The sequence below is a fragment of the Protobothrops mucrosquamatus genome, unplaced genomic scaffold (assembly GCF_001527695.2).
Source record: "Protobothrops mucrosquamatus isolate PMUCROS unplaced genomic scaffold, P.Mucros_1.0 scaffold250, whole genome shotgun sequence".
Lineage (NCBI taxonomy): Eukaryota > Metazoa > Chordata > Lepidosauria > Squamata > Viperidae > Protobothrops > Protobothrops mucrosquamatus.
The window spans coordinates 709635-733719 of record NW_015386598.1 but is presented as its reverse complement, the minus strand read 5'-3'; the positions used below and the strand labels follow the sequence as shown (position 1 = coordinate 733719).

The 24085-nt window shown below is 38.3% G+C and overlaps 1 protein-coding gene across 4 annotated transcripts in view; it reads left to right on the top strand.

Annotated features, from left to right (window-relative positions):
• The window catches only part of CNKSR2 (connector enhancer of kinase suppressor of Ras 2), a 202547-nt gene that overhangs the window by 25476 nt on the left and 152986 nt on the right, over positions 1-24085 (top strand). For all 4 annotated transcript variants that reach the window (XM_029283853.1, XM_029283852.1, XM_015814426.1 and 1 more), the window contains exons 2-5: positions 15905-16068; positions 17869-18071; positions 18563-18650; positions 23051-23092. In XM_029283853.1, coding sequence (XP_029139686.1) covers positions 15905-16068; positions 17869-18071; positions 18563-18650; positions 23051-23092 — 497 coding nt within the window. The remainder of the gene's footprint in view (positions 1-15904; positions 16069-17868; positions 18072-18562; positions 18651-23050; positions 23093-24085) is intronic.

Here is a 24085-nt window from a genome sequence, read left to right as displayed (position 1 = left end):
AGCCTCCGGGTGCTCCTCAAGGGGAGCCCCATGTAGAGAGCATTACAGTAGTCCAGGCGGGAAGTGACAAGAGCATGGGTGACCGTGCGTAAGGCGTCCCGGTCCAGAAACGGCCGCAACTGGTGAATCAGGCGAACCTGATAAAACGCTCCCCTGGTCACGGCCGCCAACTGGTCATCCAGTGTCAGCCGCGAATCCAGGAGAACACCCAAGTTGCGGACCCGATCCGAGGGGGCCAAAGTTTCGCCCCCTATAGTCAGCAATGGAATCAGCTGGCTATGCCGAGGCGCCGGTAGCCACAGCCACTCGGTCTTGGACGGGTTGAGTCTGAGTTTGTTCCTCCCCATCCAGACCCTCACGGCCTCCAGGCACCGGGGTGGGGGTGGGGTTGCTGCATGTAGGAGGGATTTGCTGGAATTACTTGCAATCTTCCATGATATTGACTGTGCTTGTGGGAAACTGACGGAAGATTGCAAATAGTGATCACATAATTGCTGCTCCCTACAATGCTGAAATCATGAGTTGGGCATCCGAGCCCAGATCAGAATCACACGACTGTAGGGCTGCTGCAATGATCTGAGCTATGGAATCAGTTGTACTGTATATCCATTTTTTTCAATGCCACTGTAACATGGAACAGTCATTTAATTAATGAACGTAAGCCAAGGATTACTGTGGTTCAGGCAGTCACCAGACGTTACAGCAATATTATAGTATTATTTTACAACTGTTGCTCAGAAAACAGCAACAGAAATTCCAGCCACTAATCATTTGAGGTCAGTTAAGTGTTCCTTAATGTTTTAGGTACACCTTATTTCTTCCATTCTTCATCTATTTTGCTGATATTTTATGATATCTGCAGTAGAAACTAATTCATTATTTTCTCAATATAATCAGTAATAAAAATATTTAAAAGATTCTCAAATAGAATTGATTTTGTTACCAAAGAATTCATTGGAAAAATGCACTATTAATCAAGAAGTAATGTATTTGTTTTCTAAAATAAAAAATAGTTCACATATTTCTCTTTTTATTACAAAGTTTGATTTTATCATTTAATTTAGATTTACTAAATCTCTAATTTAATAAATATGTGATAGTTATAGGTGAAGTCAAGAGTTCTCTGTTGCTGTGTTATTCCAGTTGAAGAAAGATGGCAGTGTTGAATATTGTTTGTATTCATTAAAAACCAGCAGTAATTGAAAAAGACCAAGAACATATTTTTATTTCTATTTCACATAGTCCTGTTTTCAAGCTGGAATACAACCTATTGTGTGCTTAAGGAAAATAGAACTTGAAGGGATTTGTTTCTGCATCATTTTCCATTTTGGAACAGCTGATTGGCAGTATTCCAGTTTTACAATAAGACTTATATGTCTGCTGTCTTAACTGTTATGCTTCTGTGTAAATTTTCTTGTCACACTAAAATGACAAGTACTGGAATTTATTTTAGACAAAACAAAAGTGCAATATTCCATTGGGGTTTAAAGAATACTAACACTCTGAAAAAAGTTGCAAAACAAAAATATGTTTTTTTCTAAGGAGATAAAAGCAGTTCATTGATAAAAGGTGTTTGTTTATAAATAAAAATTGACAGGTGTGCTTTTGTAAATCTTGATTACAGTGTTTTGTTTTTGTTGTATGTAATTGGTTTAAGCATTTACTATATATCGTAAATCAAATAGTAACTTTATGGAGGTGAAGATGCAAATAATACTAGATAATCCAAACTATCAGAATATATTTGACAGGATATTTATTTTTCTTTCTTTTTTTTAATAAGTAGAATATTTTGAAAGCAGGATAATAGACAAATTATTGTTTCTGATGAAGTAATGAATTCTGAGATTTACATACTACAATTTTTTTTAAAAAAAATGTAGGCATGATCACCTAAAGCAAAACACTAATTAAGATTGAATACAGTCAGTCCTCATTTAGCAATCTCAGTGATGATTTGCAAACAGTAAAAAAAATATTTTTTATCAATGTGTGCAGTTATAGTTAAATTTCTGTGCCTGACAACAACACACAATAGAATAACACTAACATTGCTGCATGAGAGATTTCATCTAAATGAGATGGCAGCAATCAGAGATCTTTGCAGCCTCTTTTTGTTTCTATCTCCCTCTCTCTGTGTCTTCTGTCTCTCTCCCCTCCCCCTCCCTGTTTGTGTGTACAGTATATGTGTGTTACAAAGTATGGTTACTGACCATTTTGCTCAGCGATCATTTTTCTGGAACAAATTGCAGTCACTAAACAAGAGAAGATTCTATGTGAATTATTCCCTTTGGTCTATGAACACAAAACAGAGAGGGAGAAATTGACCAACATGCTTTTGAAATGCATTTTTATGAATTTAGTAGTTTTAGAATTGTTGTTCATATGTATTGCTAGCTTTACTTTGATTAAAATGGCTGATCTTAATTTGTGGCATTTTATTATTTTTTAATTTTTCTGAAAATCTCTTGAAACTTTTTAAAGAAAATATTAAATAAGTACATTGTGAAATGAAAAGACTGTAGCATTCTCCAGCATGAGGGATGGATAATCCACATGATTGGGTTTCCTGAAGTCCCTTGTACCCAATAAGACTAAGTCTGAGCTAGCCACGCCTCCTGCCTGGTCGCACATGCCCAGTTCCGACTTAGTCTTCTACCCAGACAAGGCGTGTTGGTTCTTCTCTCCAGATTCAGGTTTTATTAAAGTATTTTCCCTCCCAGTAGATTATCTCTCCCTTCTCCCTTAAATCCCTCATTGTTTGTTTCTCATTCCCCCCCATCCCTCCGGTGCTTTCTACCGTTGCTTAGTTTTGAGATTGTGTTCCTTTTCCCCTGGCAAGGGTATTAAGGGATTGGAGGGGTTTTTGATTAGTTTTTAGTAGATCCCTGCTTTGTTTTTTCCTTGTTGTGGCTTTCGGAGCGTGGGGGTTGTTGAGTCTTTTCTCCGCTCACCCCAGCTGATTGGCGGTTCTCCGCGGAGGCTCGGAGGGCCGGCAAACTCAGCCGAAAGGGAGCCTTTCGTTTGGGCGGCCTTTTTCTGCTGCCCAAAAAATTATTTGGGAGCGTGATCGCTTTGGGGGAACGTGGAACGGCCGCAAAAGCCCCAAAACTGCTGCGGACCGCCCTAGTCTCCTGAAAGGGTGGAATCACTTTCTATTCACTGGTTGCTTCTTGAGTCAAGTGGTGTGGCAGCTGCCATTTTCTCTTTCGTTTTTGGTGTCCGCCATTTTATCATTGAGGTTTGCACTGCAGGATAGGCACACAGAGTCGGTTGGATCACCACGTGTCTGGCGGCCGCCATTTTGTCGGCCTATTTCATTGTTCTTGCACAACTCCTTCATCAGTAATAACAAAGGAGTTTTCCAAATCAAAACAAAATCTCTTTACTGCTTGTGGCTGATTTTCTCTTTCCACCCCCTCTTTATTCTGGTAAGAATACATTGCCCCTGACAGGGTATAGAGTTTATTTTCAATAGCATTTTCATCTGTTCTCATTGGGAGTTGGTCTCCCCTTGCCTACCACTAAGTCCTAATCACAACATACTGTGTCACACAGGGAATTTCTCCACGGAGCTATATACTGGTCTTACCAGTTCTGAAAATTCTTATTGAGCCTCAGCTCCTAGCCTGTTTCTGACCCACCCTCAGACTTGTTCTGAAGGGTCTCAGGCCTAACCTATTCATAGGTCACCAGGTTTATCTTCCAGCCTTCATCAGCCTGGTCATCCCACCCTCAGTCTTGTGCTGAAGGGATATAGGCTGACACTCCTTGGCAGGGGGGCTGCTTTGGTTCCGTCCAGCCTTTGCTACCTGGTTATCCCACCCTCAGACTTGCGCTGAAGGGATTCAGGTTTCTAGCAAGGAGTCCATACTGGTTTTCCAGTTCCTCTGTTCTCATTGCCTGCTACAACCCACCTTCAGACTTGTGCTGAAGGGTTCTCAGGTCACAATACCTCTCACAAGTTTTCAATAAACAAGGGTGTTCCACAGGTTTTTTCTTCCTGTTTTTTCACTCAAGACTGTTTCTTGCTACCCCTTTCTCAGTCTTCACTATAGGAGAGCAATGGCAGAAGAGGCACAGCCTGACCTGGTTCTGGCGCCAACCAGCCCTCCAGCTAAAAGGAGGCGCAAATCGCCAAAAACTGAAGTAGCTGGCAAGCTCAAGGCCAGGGCAAAAGCTTTATCCAGTAAGGCTCCATCCAAAAGGGCTGAAAAGGAGGCTGCCAGGAGACATCAGGCCCTAGAGAGGCAGATATCCAGAGCTCAAAAGGCAGTTTCACCACAACAGGTTGGTCTCACTCCTCACTCTCTCACAACTCTTAGGCAAGATGATCTCTTGCATTGCCATCGTACCCTGGTCCAGACTTCATTCAAGAGCCCTACAATGGTTCCTTCTTCCCTTTCAGAGAAGGAAGTTATCCTCCAACATATTGGTGCGATTGACTCCTCTAGTAGCACAGTCACTCCACTGGTGGCGTTCTCGAGCCATCAACAAGGGCTCGAAATTCAGAGAACAGTCAAGGATAGTGCTTACCACGGATGCCAGCCTTTTCGGCTGGGGGGCTCACCTCCAGTCTCAAATTGCCCAGGGAAGATGGTCCAAGGAGGATCTATCGCACAATATCAATTGGCTGGAACTGAGGGCAATTCATCTGGCGTTGTGTCACTTCAGACACGAGATGAGAGGCCAGCATGTTCTTGTCCTCACGGACAACATTGCGGCCAAAGCACATGTGAACCATCGGGGGCACCAGATCGAGCTCTCTGATGGCGGAGGCCAGACTGCTCTGCTCTTGGGCAGAGGCCAACCTGTTATCGATAAAAGCGGATCACATCTCGGGGGAGGTCAACCTACAGGCAGATGCTCTCAGCAGAGCGACGGTGGATCATTCAGAGTGGCGACTGGATCCAGACCTGTTCTCAGCCATATCTCGCAGAGTAGGACACCCAGTCCTAGACTTGTTCGCCTCGGCGAACAACTCCCAACTTCCAAGGTTTTTCTCCCGTTTTCAGTCTCCAAGAGCGGAGGGAGTGGACGCCCTGCGCATCCCGTGGCCCCGGGGTCTTCTTTATGCCTTCCCTCCGCTTCCCATACTTCCGGTTGTCACCCGCAAGATTCTGCGAGAGAGGGCGGAGGTTGTTCTCATAGCCCCTCATTGGCCGAGGCGCCCTTGGTTCGCCGACCTCATGAGCCTATCAGTATCCACTCCATGGCAGATACCCCCAGACTGGATAGTTCTCACTCAGGCGGCGCTTCGCCATCCTGATCCTCAATGGTTACAATTAACCGTATGGCGATTGAGCGGAGACGTTTGACTGAGGATTATCCTCCGAGGGTCATTGATATTATCCAAGCTTCTAGGCGCCCATCAACGAATAGAGTTTATGACTCTACTTGGAGGAGGTTTACATCTTGGATGTCTAGTCATCATGTTCAGTTGTCTTCTCTCACTGTTCCTCAGGTTCTTCAGTTTTTGCTTGATGGAATGGATAAAGGACTGTCCCCTAGTACTCTCAGGAGACAGGTGGCGGCCTTGGCTACGGTTCTTTCCTGCGACGACGCTTCCTCCCTTGCGCACCATCCGATGATCCGTTCTTTCCTTAAGGGAGCAGTTAATATCAAGCCCCCAACGGTTCATCGGTATCCTTCCTGAGATTTGTCAAAGGTTTTACAAGCCCTTACCGGGTCACCTTTTGAACCTCTTCGCTCATGTGATCTCAATCTTTTATCCATGAAAGTGGCCTTCCTGGTGGCAGTGACCTCTGCCAGGCGCATTTCCGAATTGGCCGCTCTTTCAGTGAGGGAGGATCTTTGCTTATTTCGCCCTGATTGTGTAATTTTACGTTTGGACCCCACATTCGTTCCTTAGGTGAACTCCTTGTTTCACCGGTCGCAAGAAGTGGTGTTACCAAGTTTTTGTCCTCCATCTAGTGACTTGGACCGCAAATGGCACACTTTGGATGTTCGCAGGGCACTTCGCATTTATATTAAGAGGACATCTTCTTTCCGTAGGTCGGAGGCCCTTTTCTTGTCATTCGCTCCGACCTCAATGGGTCTCAAAATTTCTTCTACCACCATCGCCAGATGGATAAAAGCTTGTATTGCTAGAGCATACCAATCACAATCATTGCCCATGCCGTCACGTATCACAGCTCACTCTACTCGTAGCGCGGCCACTTCTGCCGCCTGGGCTACTCAGGCGCCTATCGGTGACATCTGTCGGGCGGCGACCTGGTCGTCCCCTTCGCCATTTATCCGCCATTATAAGATTGATAGTTTTGCTTCTGCTGACGCTGCCTTTGGCCGTCGAGTATTACAGAGGGTAGTATCATCTTCTGCATCACGTGCTCCGTCTGTTAACCCTCCCTAGGGACAGGCGAGCTTTGGTATGTCCCAATTATGTGGATTATCCATCCCTCATGCTGGAGAAGGGGCGTTGGTCTTACCTGAACGCCTTTTCTCAGCATGATGATGGATAATCCACCCCCGCCCCTTTTTCTTTTCATGGGTTCATGGGCACGGTGGCAGGAGTCTGGAGACCAACATGCCTGGCTTTGTCTGTTGCTTCGCCTCCGTCGGAACTGGGCATGTGCGACCAGGCAGGAGGCGTGGCTAGCTCAGACTTAGTCTTATTGGGTACAAGGGAGTTCAGGAAACCCAATCATGTGGATTATCCATCATCATGCTGAGAAAAGGCGTTCAGGTAAGACCAACGCCCCTTTTGTTGCAAGTCTCATCTGTAATATATTATTGGTTCAGAAAGATCTTTTTAAAGGAGGAGGAGTAGGAGTTATGCGAGTAGTTACATTTTCTGACTGTTCAAGTGGTGCTGCCTAGTTTTCTGTTGTGTTTCATAGCAGGCAGATACCTCCCTTCTAACTGTGCGCTTGTGAACAAATACCTACTTACTCCAGTTACTGGTTGATGCCCCATTTTCTTTTCTGTTTTTTGGTACAAGATAACCTCTCAGCCCTAGAAAGGAGGCAATGACAAACCCCTTCTGAAATTTTGGCAGGGACTTGTCCAGGCAGTTGCCAGCAGTCAACACTGACTTGAAAGTGGACACATATGTGTATATACACACATATACACCCGCAGAACATGAGAAGTTTTTTTAACTTCTCATGTTAAAAGGACTTAATGCTTTTCCCCTCAACTGGGTGGAATTGAAAAGAGTTCTGGGAGTTTCTAGTTGAAGTTACAAGAAGAACTGTAAAAGTAATAAAACAGAAATCTACTGATCAAGGAATGTGGACAGAACACCAATTCATCATTGGCTGAAATAGTGACTGGGGTTTGAGAAGGCCTTTAACAGTAGAGTCCAGCTCAGGAAGAAAGGATCCAGAAGAAATTGATTCATTCAATAGAAAGTAAAGGTTCAATATATAGAATCTGAGGAGCTGAATAATCCCAAGCTCTTACTTGCATTCACTAGTAACTTAATTAAGGCAAAGTCTCTGAGAATCAGTTGAACCTCCTTTTCCCATGCAAAACTGAAGGACTGTCCTTTCTTTTCCAAGATAAGACAGCTGAAATATCCACCTGCTCATTAGTATTTTTTTAGATATTCCCATGACTTTCCCAACAAATGAATCCGTCCCAGAGATAACCAATATCATGCCAAAAGGAAGGAGTTAAAAGCCAGAAAAAGATGTTTAAACTGTTTCCATTTTCCACTGGATTAGGCACAGATGACAAGCTGCTGAAGGATGCTGTACCAAAGAGCATAAAGTAAAAAGTTGGCTTTTTCTTTTATACCCTTTGCCTGATTGATCTGAGTAGTTTTAAATATGTTTTAGCCTTGTTTAATCTTTTTTCTCTTAGCCACATTTGTCCTGATTGAGTTTAAATTTAAAAGTGGGTCAGAAATATTGTATGGAAGCAAACAATTATATAAAAACAAACGAGAGAAATAATTATACAATTATAGTCTCTTGATTAGGTGTAACAAATGATAAATTTGTATAAGCACCATAAAATTTAGTGGATCTTGTTTCTGAACAGAAAATTATACTGCAAACTATCTACTCTTTAGGTTAGTTTTTTATTTTAATTTATTGAATGAAACCACATATTAAAATTGCAACATTGTTCATAAACATTGAAATTGTGTACCAATTAAGTTGTAAAATATGTTACATTTATATCTAGTTGTTTGAACTATAAACCAGTAGTTAGCTTCCAAGAAGCTATTTAGAATTCTGATTGTTCTAAATGAAAAAGAAATTATTATGTCACTTGATAGAATTCAGTAAATCCAGATCCTCCTAGGAAGTGAGAGAAGAATGGGCATATTAAGATCCAGTCATCGTTAGCTAGACAACTGCACCTTGGAAATTATAAAAATCATTAAATAACTTTTTTAGAAAAAGAATATGACTCTTGTTAATGTCAATCCTGAATTGACAGTGCTTAATCCATTAGATCAGATATGTCAAACACAAGGCCCGGGGGCCAGATGCGGCCCGCGAAGTGGTTTCATGTGGCCCGCAAAGCCATCCTGGAAACAGTGAGGGAACGGGCCCCGCTGCCTTGGCCCTGGCCCAGGCTGGCCAGGAGCCAATGTACAATTTTGTGGTGGCCATCTATGCTGAAACGCATTTAGTCTTAGCTTCACAAGGCCATCTGGAAACATCGAGGAACCAGCCCCTGCCGCGTCGGCCCCGCCCCCTGGGTGCATGCTGGGGAGATGTCACCTTTTGTGAGGAATGAAGAAATGCACCATCGCCTGGAAGTGGCCAGTAAATGGCCCTCGTCTACTTCACATATCTGGCTTGATGGGCTCTGGGGGAGGGTTTCGGCAGGCAGTGGGGCCTGCTGAAACCTGAGGCTGAGCCAGGCGGCGTGAATCTGAAAAGAAGTGTGATGCCGCCCAGCCCCCAGCCTGCCTGGTTTCGGCAGGCAGCAGGGCGCCTTCATCACAGCGCCAAGAGCTGAGCCGGGTGGCGCAAATTTGATGAGAAGTGCAATGCTGCCTAGCCCCCAGCCTGCCCAGTTTCAGCAGGCAGCAAGGTGCAAAGCTGGTGAGCTTCACACCGCCTGGCTCAACCTCTCGGCGCTGTGAGGAAAGTGCCCCGCTGTCTGCCAAAACCGGACAGGCTGGGGGCTGGACGGCATTGCGTAGATAACGTTGACTCTCACGCTGCTCATGTCATCCCTTCCCCCAGAGCCCACCAAGCCAGATATGTGAAGTAGGTGAGGGCCATGTGCTGGCCACTTCCAGGCGATGGTGCATTTCTTCATTCTTCACGAAGGGTGACATCTCCCCAGCTGCTTTTCTTGCCTGTTTTTCTCCCTCTCTCATCTCAAATATTTTCCCACCACTCTGTACTTAGGAAGGAAGGAAGGAAAGAAGGAGAGGGAGGGTCTGAGGGAACTCCTGCCTTAGTCCTGCCCTGCTGCCCTTTTACCATTCCCTTGCCCCCTCCTCCTGGCCTATCCTGGGGGTCTCCCATCCTATTGCTAAGGACGCTTTGGATACAAAGCATGCTGCTGAGTCAAAGAACTTAAGCTTATCCTTTTCAGAAATGATTTATAAACTCTGCCTTTTATAAATCAATGTCATAAAGTAAATTCTCTATCAATAATGTACTCTAAATATGAATTATAGATTGTCCTAGTTTTGATATATGACCAAATAAAATATAAGGGCTCTGTTCTGGGCCCAGTGCTCTTCAACATCTTCATCAATGATTTGGACGAGGGTATAGATGGGGAACTCATCAAATTTGCAGATGACACCAAGCTGGCAGGAATAGCCAACACTCCAGAAGACAGGCTTAGGATACAGGAGGATTTGGACAGACTTGAACACTGGGCGCTCTCTAACAAAATGAAATTCAATGGTGAAAAAAGTAAGGTTCTAAATTTAAGCAAGAAAAACCAAATGTACAGGTATAGTATAGGGGGTACTTTGCTCAATAGTAGTAACTGTGAGAGGGATTTCGGAGTCCTAGTGGGCAATCATTTAAATATGAGCCAGTAGTGTGCTGCAGCTGCCAAAAAAGCCAACACAGTGCTAGGCTGCATTAACAGAGGGATAGAATCAAGATCACGCGAAGTATTAATACCATTCTACAATGCCTTGGTATGGCCACACTTGGAATACTGCATCCAGTTTTGGTCACCACGATGTAAAAAAGATGTTGAGACTCTAGAAAGAGTACAGAGAAGAGCAACAAAGATGATTAGGGGACTGGAGGTTAAAACATATAAGGAAAGGTTGATGGAATTGGGTATGTCTAATGAAGAAAAGGACGAGGGGGGACATGATAGCAGTGTTCCAATATCTCAGGGGCTGCCACAAAGAAGAGGGAGTCAAGCTATTTTCCAAAGCGCCTGAAGGCAGGACAAGAAGCAACGGATGGAAACTAATCAAGGAGAGAAGCAACCTAGAACTAAGGAGAAACTTCCTGACAGTGAGAACAATTAACCAGTGGAACAACCTGCCTCCAGAAGCGGTGAATGCTCCAACACTGGAAGTTTTTAAGAAGAAACTGGACAGCCATTTGTCCGAAATGGTATAGGGTTACCTGCCTGAGCAGGGGGTTGGACTTGATGATCTCCAAGGTCCCTTCCAACTTTTTTATTATTATTATTATTATTATTATTATTATTATTATTATTATTATTATTATTATTATTATTATTATTATTATTATTATTATTATTATTATTAATCTTGATGTCAAAAGGAGTATGTAAGAGTCACAGCTTGTGTTATTATTTTACAATATGTCAGACCATCTCCTACACAATCCATGTGTCTGATCCTATCTTGGATTGCATTGGAGACATGGAATGTGCTTTATATTGTTGTTACATTATTTCATTTTCTATTTGATTCATTGTTTATCTGTAGAGAAAATTAGATGAATAATAAGCAATTATATATTCTTATGTATGAAAAAGAACTAAAGTAAAATTTCAGTACCAAGGTGTTTGAATTTTCTCTTGTTGACCCAGGTAAATCCAATTATCCAAATCTTTACTGAGAAGATAGTGGTGTATGATTGTGTAAAAATAGACATTTAAACCAGAGTTTTCAGAAAAGGATCACAGTATTTCTCAAGATTTGAGTAAAATTATATTGAAATTCAATATGATGTTTACTGGGATCTTCTAGAGATTATTGTAGAAGTATATGATTTATATGTAATATTTTAGGACAGAACATCACATCTGGATATTTGAAAAAAAGAAAGACTACTGATCTTGGAGATCCATGATCAGTTATATTTTTAGAAGAAAGAAAGGAAAAAGCCAGTATAGTGTTGAAACTATAATTACCATGTGAACAAACTGAGGGGAGTTCATTGGATTTTGCATGGTACTAGATATAAACAATAATAATAGAGTTGGAAGGGACCTTGGAGGTCTTCTAGTCCAATCCCCTGCTCAGGCAGGAAACCCTATACCTTTTCAGACAAATGGTTGTCCAGACTTCTTAAAAACTTCCAGTGTTTGAGCATTCACTATTTCTGGAGGCAAGTTGTTCCACTGATCAATTGTTGTAACTGTCAGGAAATCTCTCCTTAGTTTAGGTTGCTTCTCTGTTTGGTTAGTTTCCATTCATTGCTTCTTAATAATAATAATAAAGTTGGAAGGGATCTTGGAGGTCATCTAGTCCAACCCCCTGCTCAGGCATTTCGGACAAATGGCTGTCCAGTCTTTCTTAAAAACTTCCAGTGTTGGAGCATTCACCACTTCTGGAGGCAGGTTGTTTCACTGGTTAATTGTTCTAACTGTCAGGAAGTTTCTCCTTAGTTCTAGGTTGCTTCTCTCCTTGATTAGTTTCAATCCGTTGCTTCTTGTCCTGCCTTCAGGCGCTTTGGAAAATAGCTTGACTCTCCTTTGTGGCAGTGCCTGAGATATTGGAACACTGCTATCATGTCCCCCCTCGTCCTTCTCTTCGTTAAACTAGACATACCCAATTCCAGCAACCGTTCCTTATATGTTTTAGCCTCCAGTTCCCTAATCATCTTTGTTGCTCTTCTCTGTACTCTTTCTAGAGTCTCAACATCTTTATTACATTGTGGTGACCAAAACAGGATGCAGGATTCCAAGCGTGGTCTTATCAAGGTGTTATAAAGTGATATTAACATTTCACATGATCTTGATTCTGTCCCTCTGTTAATGCAGCCTGGCACTGTGTTGGGTTTTTTGGCAGCTGCAGCACATGCTGGCTCATATTTAAGTGATTGTCCACTAGGACTCCAAGATCCTTCCCATAGTTACTGCTACTGAGCCAGGTACCACCTATACTGTACCTGTGCATTTGGTTTTTCTTGCCTAAATGTAGAACCTTACTTTTTTCACCATTGAATTTCATTTTGTTGGATAGCGCACAATGTTCGAGTCTGTCAAGATCCTTCTGTATCTTAAGCCTATTTTCTGGAGTGTTGGCTATTCCTGCCAGCTTGGTGTCATGTGCAAATGTGATGAGTTTCCCATCTATCCCTTCATCCAAATCATTGATGAAGATGTTGAAGAGCACTGGGCACAGAACAGAGCCCTGAGGCACCCCACTACACACTTCCCTCCATGTAGATGCAGTTCCATTGAGGACCACATGCTGAGTATGGCCAGTCAGCCAGCTACGAATCCATCTGGTGGTGATGCTGTCTAACCCACATTTTCCACATTTTTCTACCTTATCAAGTAGTAGATTGTGGTCTACTTTATCAAATGCCTTACTGAAATCCAAGTAAATTATATCCACAGCATTCCTTTGGTCCACTAAATTTATCACCTGGTCAAAGAATGCAATAACAGTTGTCTGGCATGATCTGTTTTTGACAAACCCATGTTGACTTTTGGTAATGACTTTGTTTGCCTCTAGGTGTTCGCTGATTCGTTGCTTGATTATTGTCAACTGTAGAATGATCATGGTTGTAGCCATCTTTCTCCTTCTCATTCCTAGTTGCCACATAGCATAGAGGGAGGGGGTTTGCCAGGTGTTATGCTAGACAAAACAGACTTTTTCGGACTTTCTCTCATGGGAACCAAGGTCATCGGCTGCTCTCGAGACTGCAGGCTGGGCATTTCATGAAAAGCCTGCCAACAAGCTAAGTAGGGAAACGTAGTTGGTTGCATAGTTTTGGGGTGGGATTTCTTAACTTTGTATTGGGGAATTGTTATGCATCTTTTCAGACTTGGTTTCACTTTTGAAGTACCGATACTCTGTATCAATAAACATGTTCTTTGAGGAATTTGTAAGTCTCGGAGTTCTGCTTTATTTGTCTCTGTCGATTGGAACCTTGAGAATTATCTTTTCAATTACATTTCACAGAATACCTAGACTGACATTCAAATAACAGAATAACGGAGTTGGAAGGGACTCTGGAAGTCTTACAGTCCAACCCGCTGCTCAAGTAGGGGTGCAATATTATTTCTTTCACCCAGCTACTTATGGAAAACAGTATATAGAGAAAATATCTTACTGATAAATCAAGGTCAAAAAAGTAGCAAGTTATTCCTTGTTAGTTCAGAAACCCTCCAACATTAAAGATTGGCGTTATTATTTAAAAACACATACATTTTAAAATGTGTCAATGAAAAATTAAAATAGATGCACAATGCCTTTTGGTTAGCCCTACCTACTTATTTCAGATGGGTTTGAGTTCTTTTGATTTGGGAGCTGAACCAGGCTTGGCATATGGCTATTCTGAATAAACAGATAAACAAGAGAAGCACTCCAGAAATGAGCAGGGCCTATTTCTAAGAGGAATTTTACTTCAAAGGATAGTTCCTTAAAACCTACAAGGCTTATAACACTCATTTTGTCCCCATGCCTCCACTACAAAAATGAAAAATGACTCTGTTTTTCTTACTTCATTTACTGGGGAGGAGACATTGTTGAAGAAGTGGAAAAAAGCTTCTGGGAAGCTACCTATAGCTCAAGATGATTTGCAGAGATGATTTTCCTTATCTTGTTATCCACTTACCTTGGAATAAGCCCATCAATTTTTAGAAGAATTTAAGAGAAAACCTGTGTGATACATATGTATCATATATACATGTACAGCTGACTTAAGTAAAAGAGTCAGAAAAGAGAGATAGTATTGAAAAATGACATTGGATAACAAAACTAGGAAGAAAAGCAGGAATAAATATAGCAGTTTTAAAAACAAAAACAATGAGTTATTTTGGGGGGAAGGATTGAAAGAGAAGAAAAGATTAGTCCCTATTGCTGAAATAAATTCACTTGCAAATCAAAAAATATGATGAAGGAAATAATGAGAAAGACAAATGACAAACCAGTTGGAAAGAAGGTGCTGAGACCAACATATATTTAAATATATATTTAAAAGAAAATTAAAAAGTAAATAAGTAACAAACAAAGTTTCACTTCTTTTAAAAGACATAAAAAGGAAGTGAACAAAAAAATGAAATGGGAAAGGAAAGAAAAACTAATTGAGGCAGTGAGTGTGCCATTAATGCCCAGTTAATATATTAGTTATTAATACAAATAATATTTGTATTAAAATGCAGGAGAAATTTAGGCTTATTGAATAGTATTGCAGGTCATGACATTTTCTTGTCCATGTTAACAGAAAGTTATGACTCCTTGTCATAGCACTAAATGAGGTGACTTAATCAGGAATATCTTTAGGGAGTTAAAAAACTTCAAAATGGCGGGCATGAACAGACAAAGCTTTTTACATGCATGCAACAGATCTTAAAAAGAAGTGGGACATCAATTGCAAGATCTCATCTGCTGATTCTATTGACTATTGATTTTGTGGAAGCCTCTGGACTTAGTTGTGAAAACAAAAAAGAATCTTAATTATTACCATATTACTATATATAAAATGAGAGTTTAATTTTAGAACCACTACATATATTTTTACTATTGATTAAAAAAACCCTTTTCCTGAGAACAAGCAGAAAGCATCACATCACAATCATATACATGTTTATATTATTATAGTAAAATATTTATATTAATAATTAGTTAATTAATTTTATATTAACATATATAAATCTGTCACTAAGAGCTCAACTACAATTTTTCACTCCTTGCAAAGAGTTTAATATTTGGATTTGGTTGTATAAAAGTGTATAGATTTTACAGTTTAAAGGCAAATTATATACAAATGAGGAAAGTTTAGTACAACTACAGTATACTCTGTTTTGTGTGCACCAGCAGAATATTTAAAAAAAGGATGGAAAAATTAAGATATACAAATGCAGTTTTCCTTTGCTAGAAAAATGGCAATAGGTATTCTGCAAGAAGTAAAAATGCTATAACATACAGTAATTGCATTTTCACCCCCTTCTTTATGTGAGCATTGGATATGTGGTGCAAAATCTAAAATTAAGTATATTTAATGGACTGGATTATGTAAGTGTACTGATTTGCTCATATAAAGAAAATGAATGAAGATCAGATTGCAAAACAATTTGAAGAGTAGGAGTGAATGGTTTGAAAGGAAGGGAAAGACAGAAAGTCATGTTTGTGTAGAATTGATAAAATTGTTGAAAAGAGAAATGTGAGGTTAAAAGAATAGAAGGGAATGTATGAAACACCATATGAGCAAGATAGAAGGATGCTTTTCAAAGATAGAAAGGTATGGAGAGTTTTAGTGAATGCTGCTGGTATTCAGTAGATTTCTGTTCTTTCATTTCTTGGTTCACTACTTCTTAGTATTTTTCTATGACTTGTGCTGAATATATATGGCAATGATGTATGTAGGTAAAAATACCTTCAAGCTTCAAAAAGGTCTTCTGAACATACTTTGCTTCCAGGCATAATTTTTAAATATATATGTAACTGTACTAGAACAAAAGTAAATATAATTCAGATGAAAAAATGTCAGATAATCTAACATTGATAGATAACAGAGTTCAAGTATCAATTTTAGTTTGTAAATATTGTATTTTTTTGTGTGTGTGTTAGGCCTTGATGACTGCCTTCAACAATATATCAAGAATTTTGAGAGGGAAAAGATTGGTGGAGACCAGCTGCTACGTATTACTCATCAAGAACTGGAGGATCTGGGAGTTACTCGAATTGGTCATCAAGAGCTTATCCTGGAAGCAGTTGACTTACTCTGTGCATTGGTAAATATTTTGAGAATGAAGAAAAGGGTTCTGAAATAAGTATGAAAATTGTATAAATCGATGGGATTGTGCAAAGCTATTTCAAGGATTTTGCATAATATGAATATATTTAGCTTTAGTGATACAAAAATTGAATTGCAGTACAAATGATAGTTGAAAATTCTGTCATTTTAAAATCAAAGTTAGCTCTTTTCAGAGAAAAAAGTATTTTTATTGAACTGAAAATGACTATTTTATTTGTAGAAATAATTTGTTTCCAAAAAAGGGAAGCATTAATTTCTTTGTAAATCATACTTACTTTTTACAACAGCAACCAAGATGCCTTCTTCTCAAACCAGAGCACTTTGACTGGATTTATCCTCATATTAAATGGTAGTTGTAATTATGATTTGGTGAATACATTACAATGGGTGAGTTACAGAATATCCCAAGACAAAAGCAAATCAAATTACAGCTTAGCTTTACATGCAATTAGCATTTCACTACCAATCTTGTTGGACATGGCTTCTGTGCATGCACATCTATCAGCAGATTACCTGGAAATAGATGCACTGAATTTTTGAAAAGCTGTAAACTTCTCAGCACTTTAAAGAGGAAAGCTTCATTTGTGATATTACTGCAGCTGAAGCAACGTTCTGAAGCAACTTGCCTGAAGACAAGACTGATTTCATGCAAACATTACTTGATTTTTATGAATTTTCAGTTTCTATAGAAAGAGATTCTGCATCATTAGACATGATTTTTAAAGATTTTATTGCAAATGTGTCTTAGAATGATTAAGGAGATTTTCTAGAAGACAAAAGTTTTATAAAAAGAAGCAAATATCAAATCATGGGGATTTCTGATCCAGAAAAGCAGATTAAACATTAATTTTCAAAAATAAATTAAAATAAGAATTCTATTGTAAATATCCTATACAGATAGTCCACGACTTAAAACAGTGACCATTCAAAGTTACAATGGCACCGAAAAATGTGATTTACGACTTTTGTAGCATCCCCATGGTCATGTGATCCCCTTTTACAACCTCCTGATAAGCATCCCCATGGTCATGTGATCAAAATTTAGATGCTTGGCAACTGGTTCATATTTATGACCATTACTATGTCCCAAGGTCATATGATCCCCTTTTACCACCTTCTGATAAGCAAAGTCAATGATCAAGCCAGGTTCACTTAATAACTGGGTTACTAACTTATCAACCGCAGTGATTACCAACTGTGGCAAGAAAAGTCGTAAAATGGGGCAAAACTCACTTAACAAATGTCTCACTTAGTGTCAACCACCCCATTTGGCACTCTCAACAAAGAAACTTCAGCTCTTTAGATTGACCAAGAGTGTAGCTTTATTGAAAAATCCATCTAGACAGTGCAGAAGCAAAGTCAATTCTGGGATTTTCCTGTGAAAACTGACATAGATAACTCCCCTTTTCCATCCCTGGGCTGTCTACAGTTCATAGTTCACCAATTGTGTTCAGTTCTTTTGGTTTTGGAAAAACTGTCTGCTCCAATCAAACGTTCTTCATGTCTTGGCCTTGGTAGATAAAGTTTCTCCGGCAACAGAAGGTTCACTTGCATTCCATAGTCTCCCCCCACCCTTAGGAATTCACCACCCTCCTCCCGTCACTGTTTGGCAATATAATACTCATATTTCAAGTTTATAGTTGGTAGATTTTTAATTTCTACTTCTAACACAGAAATAAAATGATGCAAGAAATAATAATTGATGTATTTATGTGCTAAGTATTAACATGGCTTTCTTATCAATAACAAACTTTTTGTACCTTTTTTTAAAATGCAGAATTATGGATTAGAAACTGAGAATCTAAAAACACTTTCTCATAAGCTAAATGCATCTGCCAAAAATCTTCAGAACTTTATCACAGGAAGAAGGAGGAGCGGTCATTATGATGGTAGGAGTAGCAGAAAATTACCAAATGATTTCCTTACCTCAGTGGTGGATTTGATTGGAGCAGCAAAAAGTCTCCTAGCATGGCTGGACAGGTAAAACCGTTTCAGTTGTTCCAAGGATGACTACCTATTGTTCTTATAAATAAATGCAATGTATTATAAGCTGTATTAAAATACTAATTACAAGTTATCTGCTTTATTTATTTAAAACAACAGTGAAATTTATAGAGATCGCAACATAATTTAAACTTAAATGTAGATTAAACTTAGTTCTATACTGAAGATTTAGCACCAAAGCTAACCCCATTTGGCAATTGCTTTTGAAGGCTGCCTGGAGATTTTTTATTGTTTTTTTCTTTCTCCCTGCTTAAAATTGCTAATTCTTAGAGAATCAATCTGGTTATAGTAGTTAATGCATTTTTAGTGGTGGAATCACAACATAGATCTCCCTCATTAACCTTGGGTGAGGCTGCACTCTCCATTAGAGAGAGGTGTGCTACCTGGGGATCTTTCTGGGATCACAGCTAGAACTAACAGTGACTATAAATAACAAGATTTATATTTACCATATTTTACTTTTCCAGATCACCTTTTGCTGCTGTAACAGATTATTCTGTCACAAGGAACAATGTCATACAACTCTGCCTCGAATTAACAACAATTGTACAACAGGTGTGAAACTACATAATATTAAATGTTACTATTTAAAAAGTATTCTAGGTAAAGATTTTACATACATAAATTCTTTGGAGTTAAAAATATTTCTATTTACCAATATACTAAGTTATGTTGCAAATTCCTTATAATAAATTAAAGTAAATTTTATTACTCCATTTAGATATAAAATTAATATCAATATCAAACAGCTATATCAGGTGTGGAATAAAGCATTTTGAGCTCAAATATTTTTTGAGCTAAAATATTTTAAATTTGAACTGTTTTACATACTCTTACTGTATTTTTTTAATCTTTTACTTTACACAAAATTTACAAAGCAAGGTTATTTTAATTTAGGGGAAGAGAAAAATAATTTACACTAGGCTATGTATCTTAACATTTATGAAAGGAAGTGGTGTTTGTGTGAAAAACAGCAAGAAAAAGAATAATTTCAAGTTCTATTTTCTTCATGTTTCTGCTTCTAACGTCTCCTCTGAAACTAATTGCAAAGCCCATTTGAAACTCTAGTTTTGCTGGATGGTGTTGGCGATGTTACAAAGGCAAAACAAACTGTTTTGTGCTTGGTTAAAAAAAACAAAGCATATACCCTTTATGTTACTGGGGTGATTAGAAGTGAGGGAATTCCCTTTTTATTTTTCTATCCTTGGTGGACAGAATCCACTATATCCACCAATCCATTCTATCCACCCCTATTTATGTTTCAGGCAGAGAAAATGGAGTCTGTGTTTACAGATTCTGTATATATTTTTGAAAATCAGTATGTCTCACAATCTGATTGACTTCCACATTGCTGTAAGTATTATTTATAGTGCTATTTATCCTAAGAGTATCTTTCTGGCAACATAAACTGTTTCATAGCTTATATGTAATGAATGTGTACAGTCAAGAGCCTTCAAGTTGTTGTTTTTTTAAAACCATATCAGATTTGCAGCTTCTACTTTTTTGTTGTTATTTGGCTTGCATATTGCTGTATTCTTGTATTTCTAGGGGAAAAATATGTTACCTTGGGAATTTTCACCTTCTTGTTAAAATTTTCACCTGCTGGCATTATAATTCTGTCTTATCTTTGAATATGGACAGCTTGTCCATTTTTAACCTATTTTCTCTTATGTTTATTGTAAAGGAAATATAAGTTATTGCAGTGTACTACTGTATTTATTTGGATTTAAAATAGGTTAACGGATGCATAGGAAAAAAAGGAAACATGCTAAGGAAGACATTGGCATTGTGACATTGTTAAGTTACATATACAAACACAAACACACATAAACTGTCTCCAATTTTACTCTGAATCAAGTTGAATTAAGGTTGACATACTCAGCAGTGGTTTTTGCTTAAAAATATTCCCTATTATAATACACATATAATACACATATTGATAAATATGTCTTTATGGCATTTATGTATTGCTTTTAATATGAAAAGCAATAGATAAAACCCTATATCATATTACAGTTTGCTTTTCATCAGATCCTTCATTTTTTTAATTTAAAAAAGCTAATAGATTGTATAAATCAGATTTTGTTTTCAGAAATTCATTTTGTATCATTGGATCCCTGCTTCCCAGCAGTATTCCACAAATTGTGAAGCTTTTCCTTGAGTTAGCCATTTCCTTTATATAGCAGAGACCACTAAAACTGGCCTGTTATCTGCCAATACTGTTTCCATGGCTGAAAATACAGACTGCTATTCATTTAACGCTGTTTTTAATCTTAAGTATAGTCTCAATATATATTAGTGCTAGAAGGCAAGTTCTAAAATTGTTGCTTTAATATTGTAATTAATGGAAGCAAATCAAAATAAGTGATTATACTACTGTGAAATAGAGCATGTTTGTGAGAAATCATGAAATCCCTAGATGTTTTTAAGAAGTTAATGTCCTTTTTGTCATATGCAAAGAGACTAGAAACCTAATTGATTCCACTTGGGACAATTCATGGAAAATAAGCATTAATCCTTTTTGTAAACAGTTTATATTACTCTTGAGAGTGAAATAATGCCACTATCTGTTGCCATTATTGTGAATATCTCATGGTCTGAAGATTTGAAGGCAGACTGAATCCCTCTTCAGTAATGCAGGGAGTGGGCTTTGCTCTCTGCTCTCTGCTTATATACAAGTGGCTTGCTCAGTCAGTGTTGGTGGGAGTGTTCTTGATGGTTCCTTGATTAGGCTGTTTACTGTTTGGTTGTCTGAGTTGGAAGTTCCTTGATTGGGGTATTGCTTATTGCTTGATCTCTAATATTAATCTTAGTGTTAATCTCTGCTTATCTGAGTACTGATAGCTGGCAAGAAGGTATTTGGTCTTTTTTGTTTCCTTTTTAGCTTTTTGGTTGTCTCTTGAATGATGTGTAGATGTCATTTATTTATATGTAATTTGTCTGAGTGCCAGGCTTCCAGGAATTCTCTAGAATTTCTAAACTTAAACTAGAATTTAGTTTAGTTTAGGATGCTCACAATTCCTAGTTGAAGTGATGATGAAGTCTGCCCATGTGTTGTCCAATTAAGGAGTTTCATCATGTTTTCTGAGTGCTAGTTGGTGTTCATGGATTCGCTCTGCTTGGCTTCTGCCTATTTGTCTTACATAGCAGCTGTTACAGTCCTCATACTGTATGTTGTAGATTACTCCAGGCAGGCAAACATGCAGTAAATATGAGTAGATTAATTCTGTTCTAGTTAGGAAAAGAATCCCATCATTGTTTCTCATTTATGATGAAAAGCATGATGTGTGGGAGCAGTTCAGTTTGAATGTGGGTGACACACAGTTGGCTTATTTTTTCCCCTATAAATGCATTTGCCTTATTCATGGAAACTTTTAGTAATGGATATTTATGTCTGTAGGGGAAAGATATGGACAGAGAGAGGGAGAGAGCAGAAAGACAGCAAGAAATTTTAATTGTAAGCTAAAGTATTAAGAACATTCAGTGGTTTTGACTGAAATATTTCAAAATTGCAAAAGCTATAACTATAAATTGTATTTTAATGATGTTAGATTACAGTGATGTTTAATTAATGAAGCTTTTTAAAGAAGTTAAGGAGTTATTTTTGTCAGTTTGAAAAAAATACTAAGCTATATTAAAAGTTGGATGAATAGAGATCAACAAATTGTAGGGCTTTTAGTCCTATACATGAGGCGAAACGACTCTCCCACTGAAATTCTTGGTATTTTGATTTTAGTTCAACGTTTATGCAACTTAGAAGTAAAGAAAATATTCATTGTAAATAGAACTTTGGCAGCTGGCTTAATTCCACTGTTTCTACCAATAAGCATTAGAACAAAATACTTCGTGATAGTATAAGAATTTCCAGGACCCGAATTGTTTCAGATTCAGAAAAAAACTCATTCTGAATAGGCATTCCATAGAAAATAGGATTTCCCTCTCTCCCTTTCCTTGTGATTTTTCACTTTTTAGATTATTGTCTGTTCAAATTATTTAGAAACTATATGTATACACATTAATATTTTTTGTTCTTGCTTTAGAATAAGCTTTAATGGGTCAATCAGATTTCATTAGAAAATTAAGGGTACTTTGGTTATTTATATTTCAGTGAATCATATAGTAATTATAAATGAACACTGAATTTTGATAATTTTCAGATACTCATATCTGAAACAGGTTATTTTACAATATCTCATGGTAAATGTTATATTAATATTTTAAAGACCTAAATGATGAAATGTGAGATGTTGTTATATGTTGCATATTCAATATGTAAATATGGTGTTTTAGTTTATAACAACATTCATAATTTATTAGAAATATTAAATTATTAAAGCAAGCTGCTTGTCTTCCATTAATATACATTTAAATTTATGTTTATTGGCCTGACTATATACATTGCTATTTATTTTATCATATATAGGAAGCATATTTTAATATACAAATCCAATTTTTCTTTGTCAAATATAGATTTTCTAACCAATTAAGTTAGTTGGGCTTAAGCAGACCAGCTTGGTTCATTTAATAAATAGTTGTAGAGGGAAAATAGATGAGGAAATGCTGAATGGAACAATAAGATCTTTTCTTTATTAAGTAAGCCAACTATGTACAACAAATAATGTATTTAAAATGTGGAGGGAGATGTGGGGAGTTGTAGATAATGGACTATGGTTATGGGCAGTATAATTTCAGAATTATGGCTATCAAAGGAAGGAACTGATATTTCTTATCTCCAAATGATGACTATCTCTCTCTCTCTCTCTCTCTCTCTCTCTCTCTCTCTCTCTCTCTCTCTCTCTCTCTCTCTCTCTCTCTCTCTCTCTCTCTCTCTTTTTCTCTCTCTCTTTTTCTCTCTTTTTTTCTCTTTCTCGTATTAATGAAGTATTAAAAAGTAACCATTTTCTCCTAAATGTTTCATTTAATTAAATTAATTTCAGTTTGTCTTATATTTCTAGGACTGCACAGTATATGAAACTGAGAACAAAATTCTGCATGTGGTAAGTAGCATTTATTGCATCATTGTAGATATTAATAGTGAATTCAGTTAACTAAATGTTAATCCTTATGTAGTCAAAAGCTCTTGGGTCATCTATACAGTCTACTTATATTCTAAGCTTTATTCTACACAGTTGTTTTACTAAGGATATGGTTTGCTTAAGTCTGCCCTACATATTGAATCATTATCTAAAAATATAAAACTATATAGATTTCCATGTACCGTGCACCTAAGGGAACAAGGTACATACCACTAGTCATTCTTCCTTGCTAATCTTTCCCCTGGAATCACCAAGACTATATGAGCACTATATCAAAAGTGGATGGTGTGCCAAACCCAAGAGAATATGTTATTTTACTATTCCTAAGAAGAATGTGACTGGTCCTTCTTATCTTAACTACCTTTTGGAGCTCTTTTATTTAAAGCTAGTATCAGTTGTTTTTCTTTTCTACAGCAAGAACTGTAGTTCATCTAATTATCTATAAGATCTGTACTTTTATCTATGAATGTTATGCTTCCACCATATATTTCTTCATTTTACACTACACTTTACTTTTCATTCTACCATTGAACCTACCTTTAGCATTTGGAGATTTATTTAGCTGTATGACATGCACTCAGTCATTCAGTCCCTAGTGATATCATGGCTGACTATTGTAATGCTGTCTACATGCATCTTCCCTTGAAGAGCATTTGGAAGCTACAGCTGGTGCAGAGTGCAGCAGTGTGGGTAGTTTCGGGGGGCCCCAAGAATGGCCCCTGTAACACCACTGCTCCGTGAGCTGAATTGGTTGCCAGTCTGTTTCTGGGTGCAATTCAAGATGTTGGTGATCACCTTTAAAGCCCTTCATGGCATGGGTCCAGGTTACTTGAGGGACCATCTCACCCCACTGGGATTGGCCCATACCACTCATTGTCACGGTTCCGATAGAACCAAATAAATGAGAACTCCAAGGCTAGAGACTTCCTCAAAGAACATGTTTATTGGATACAA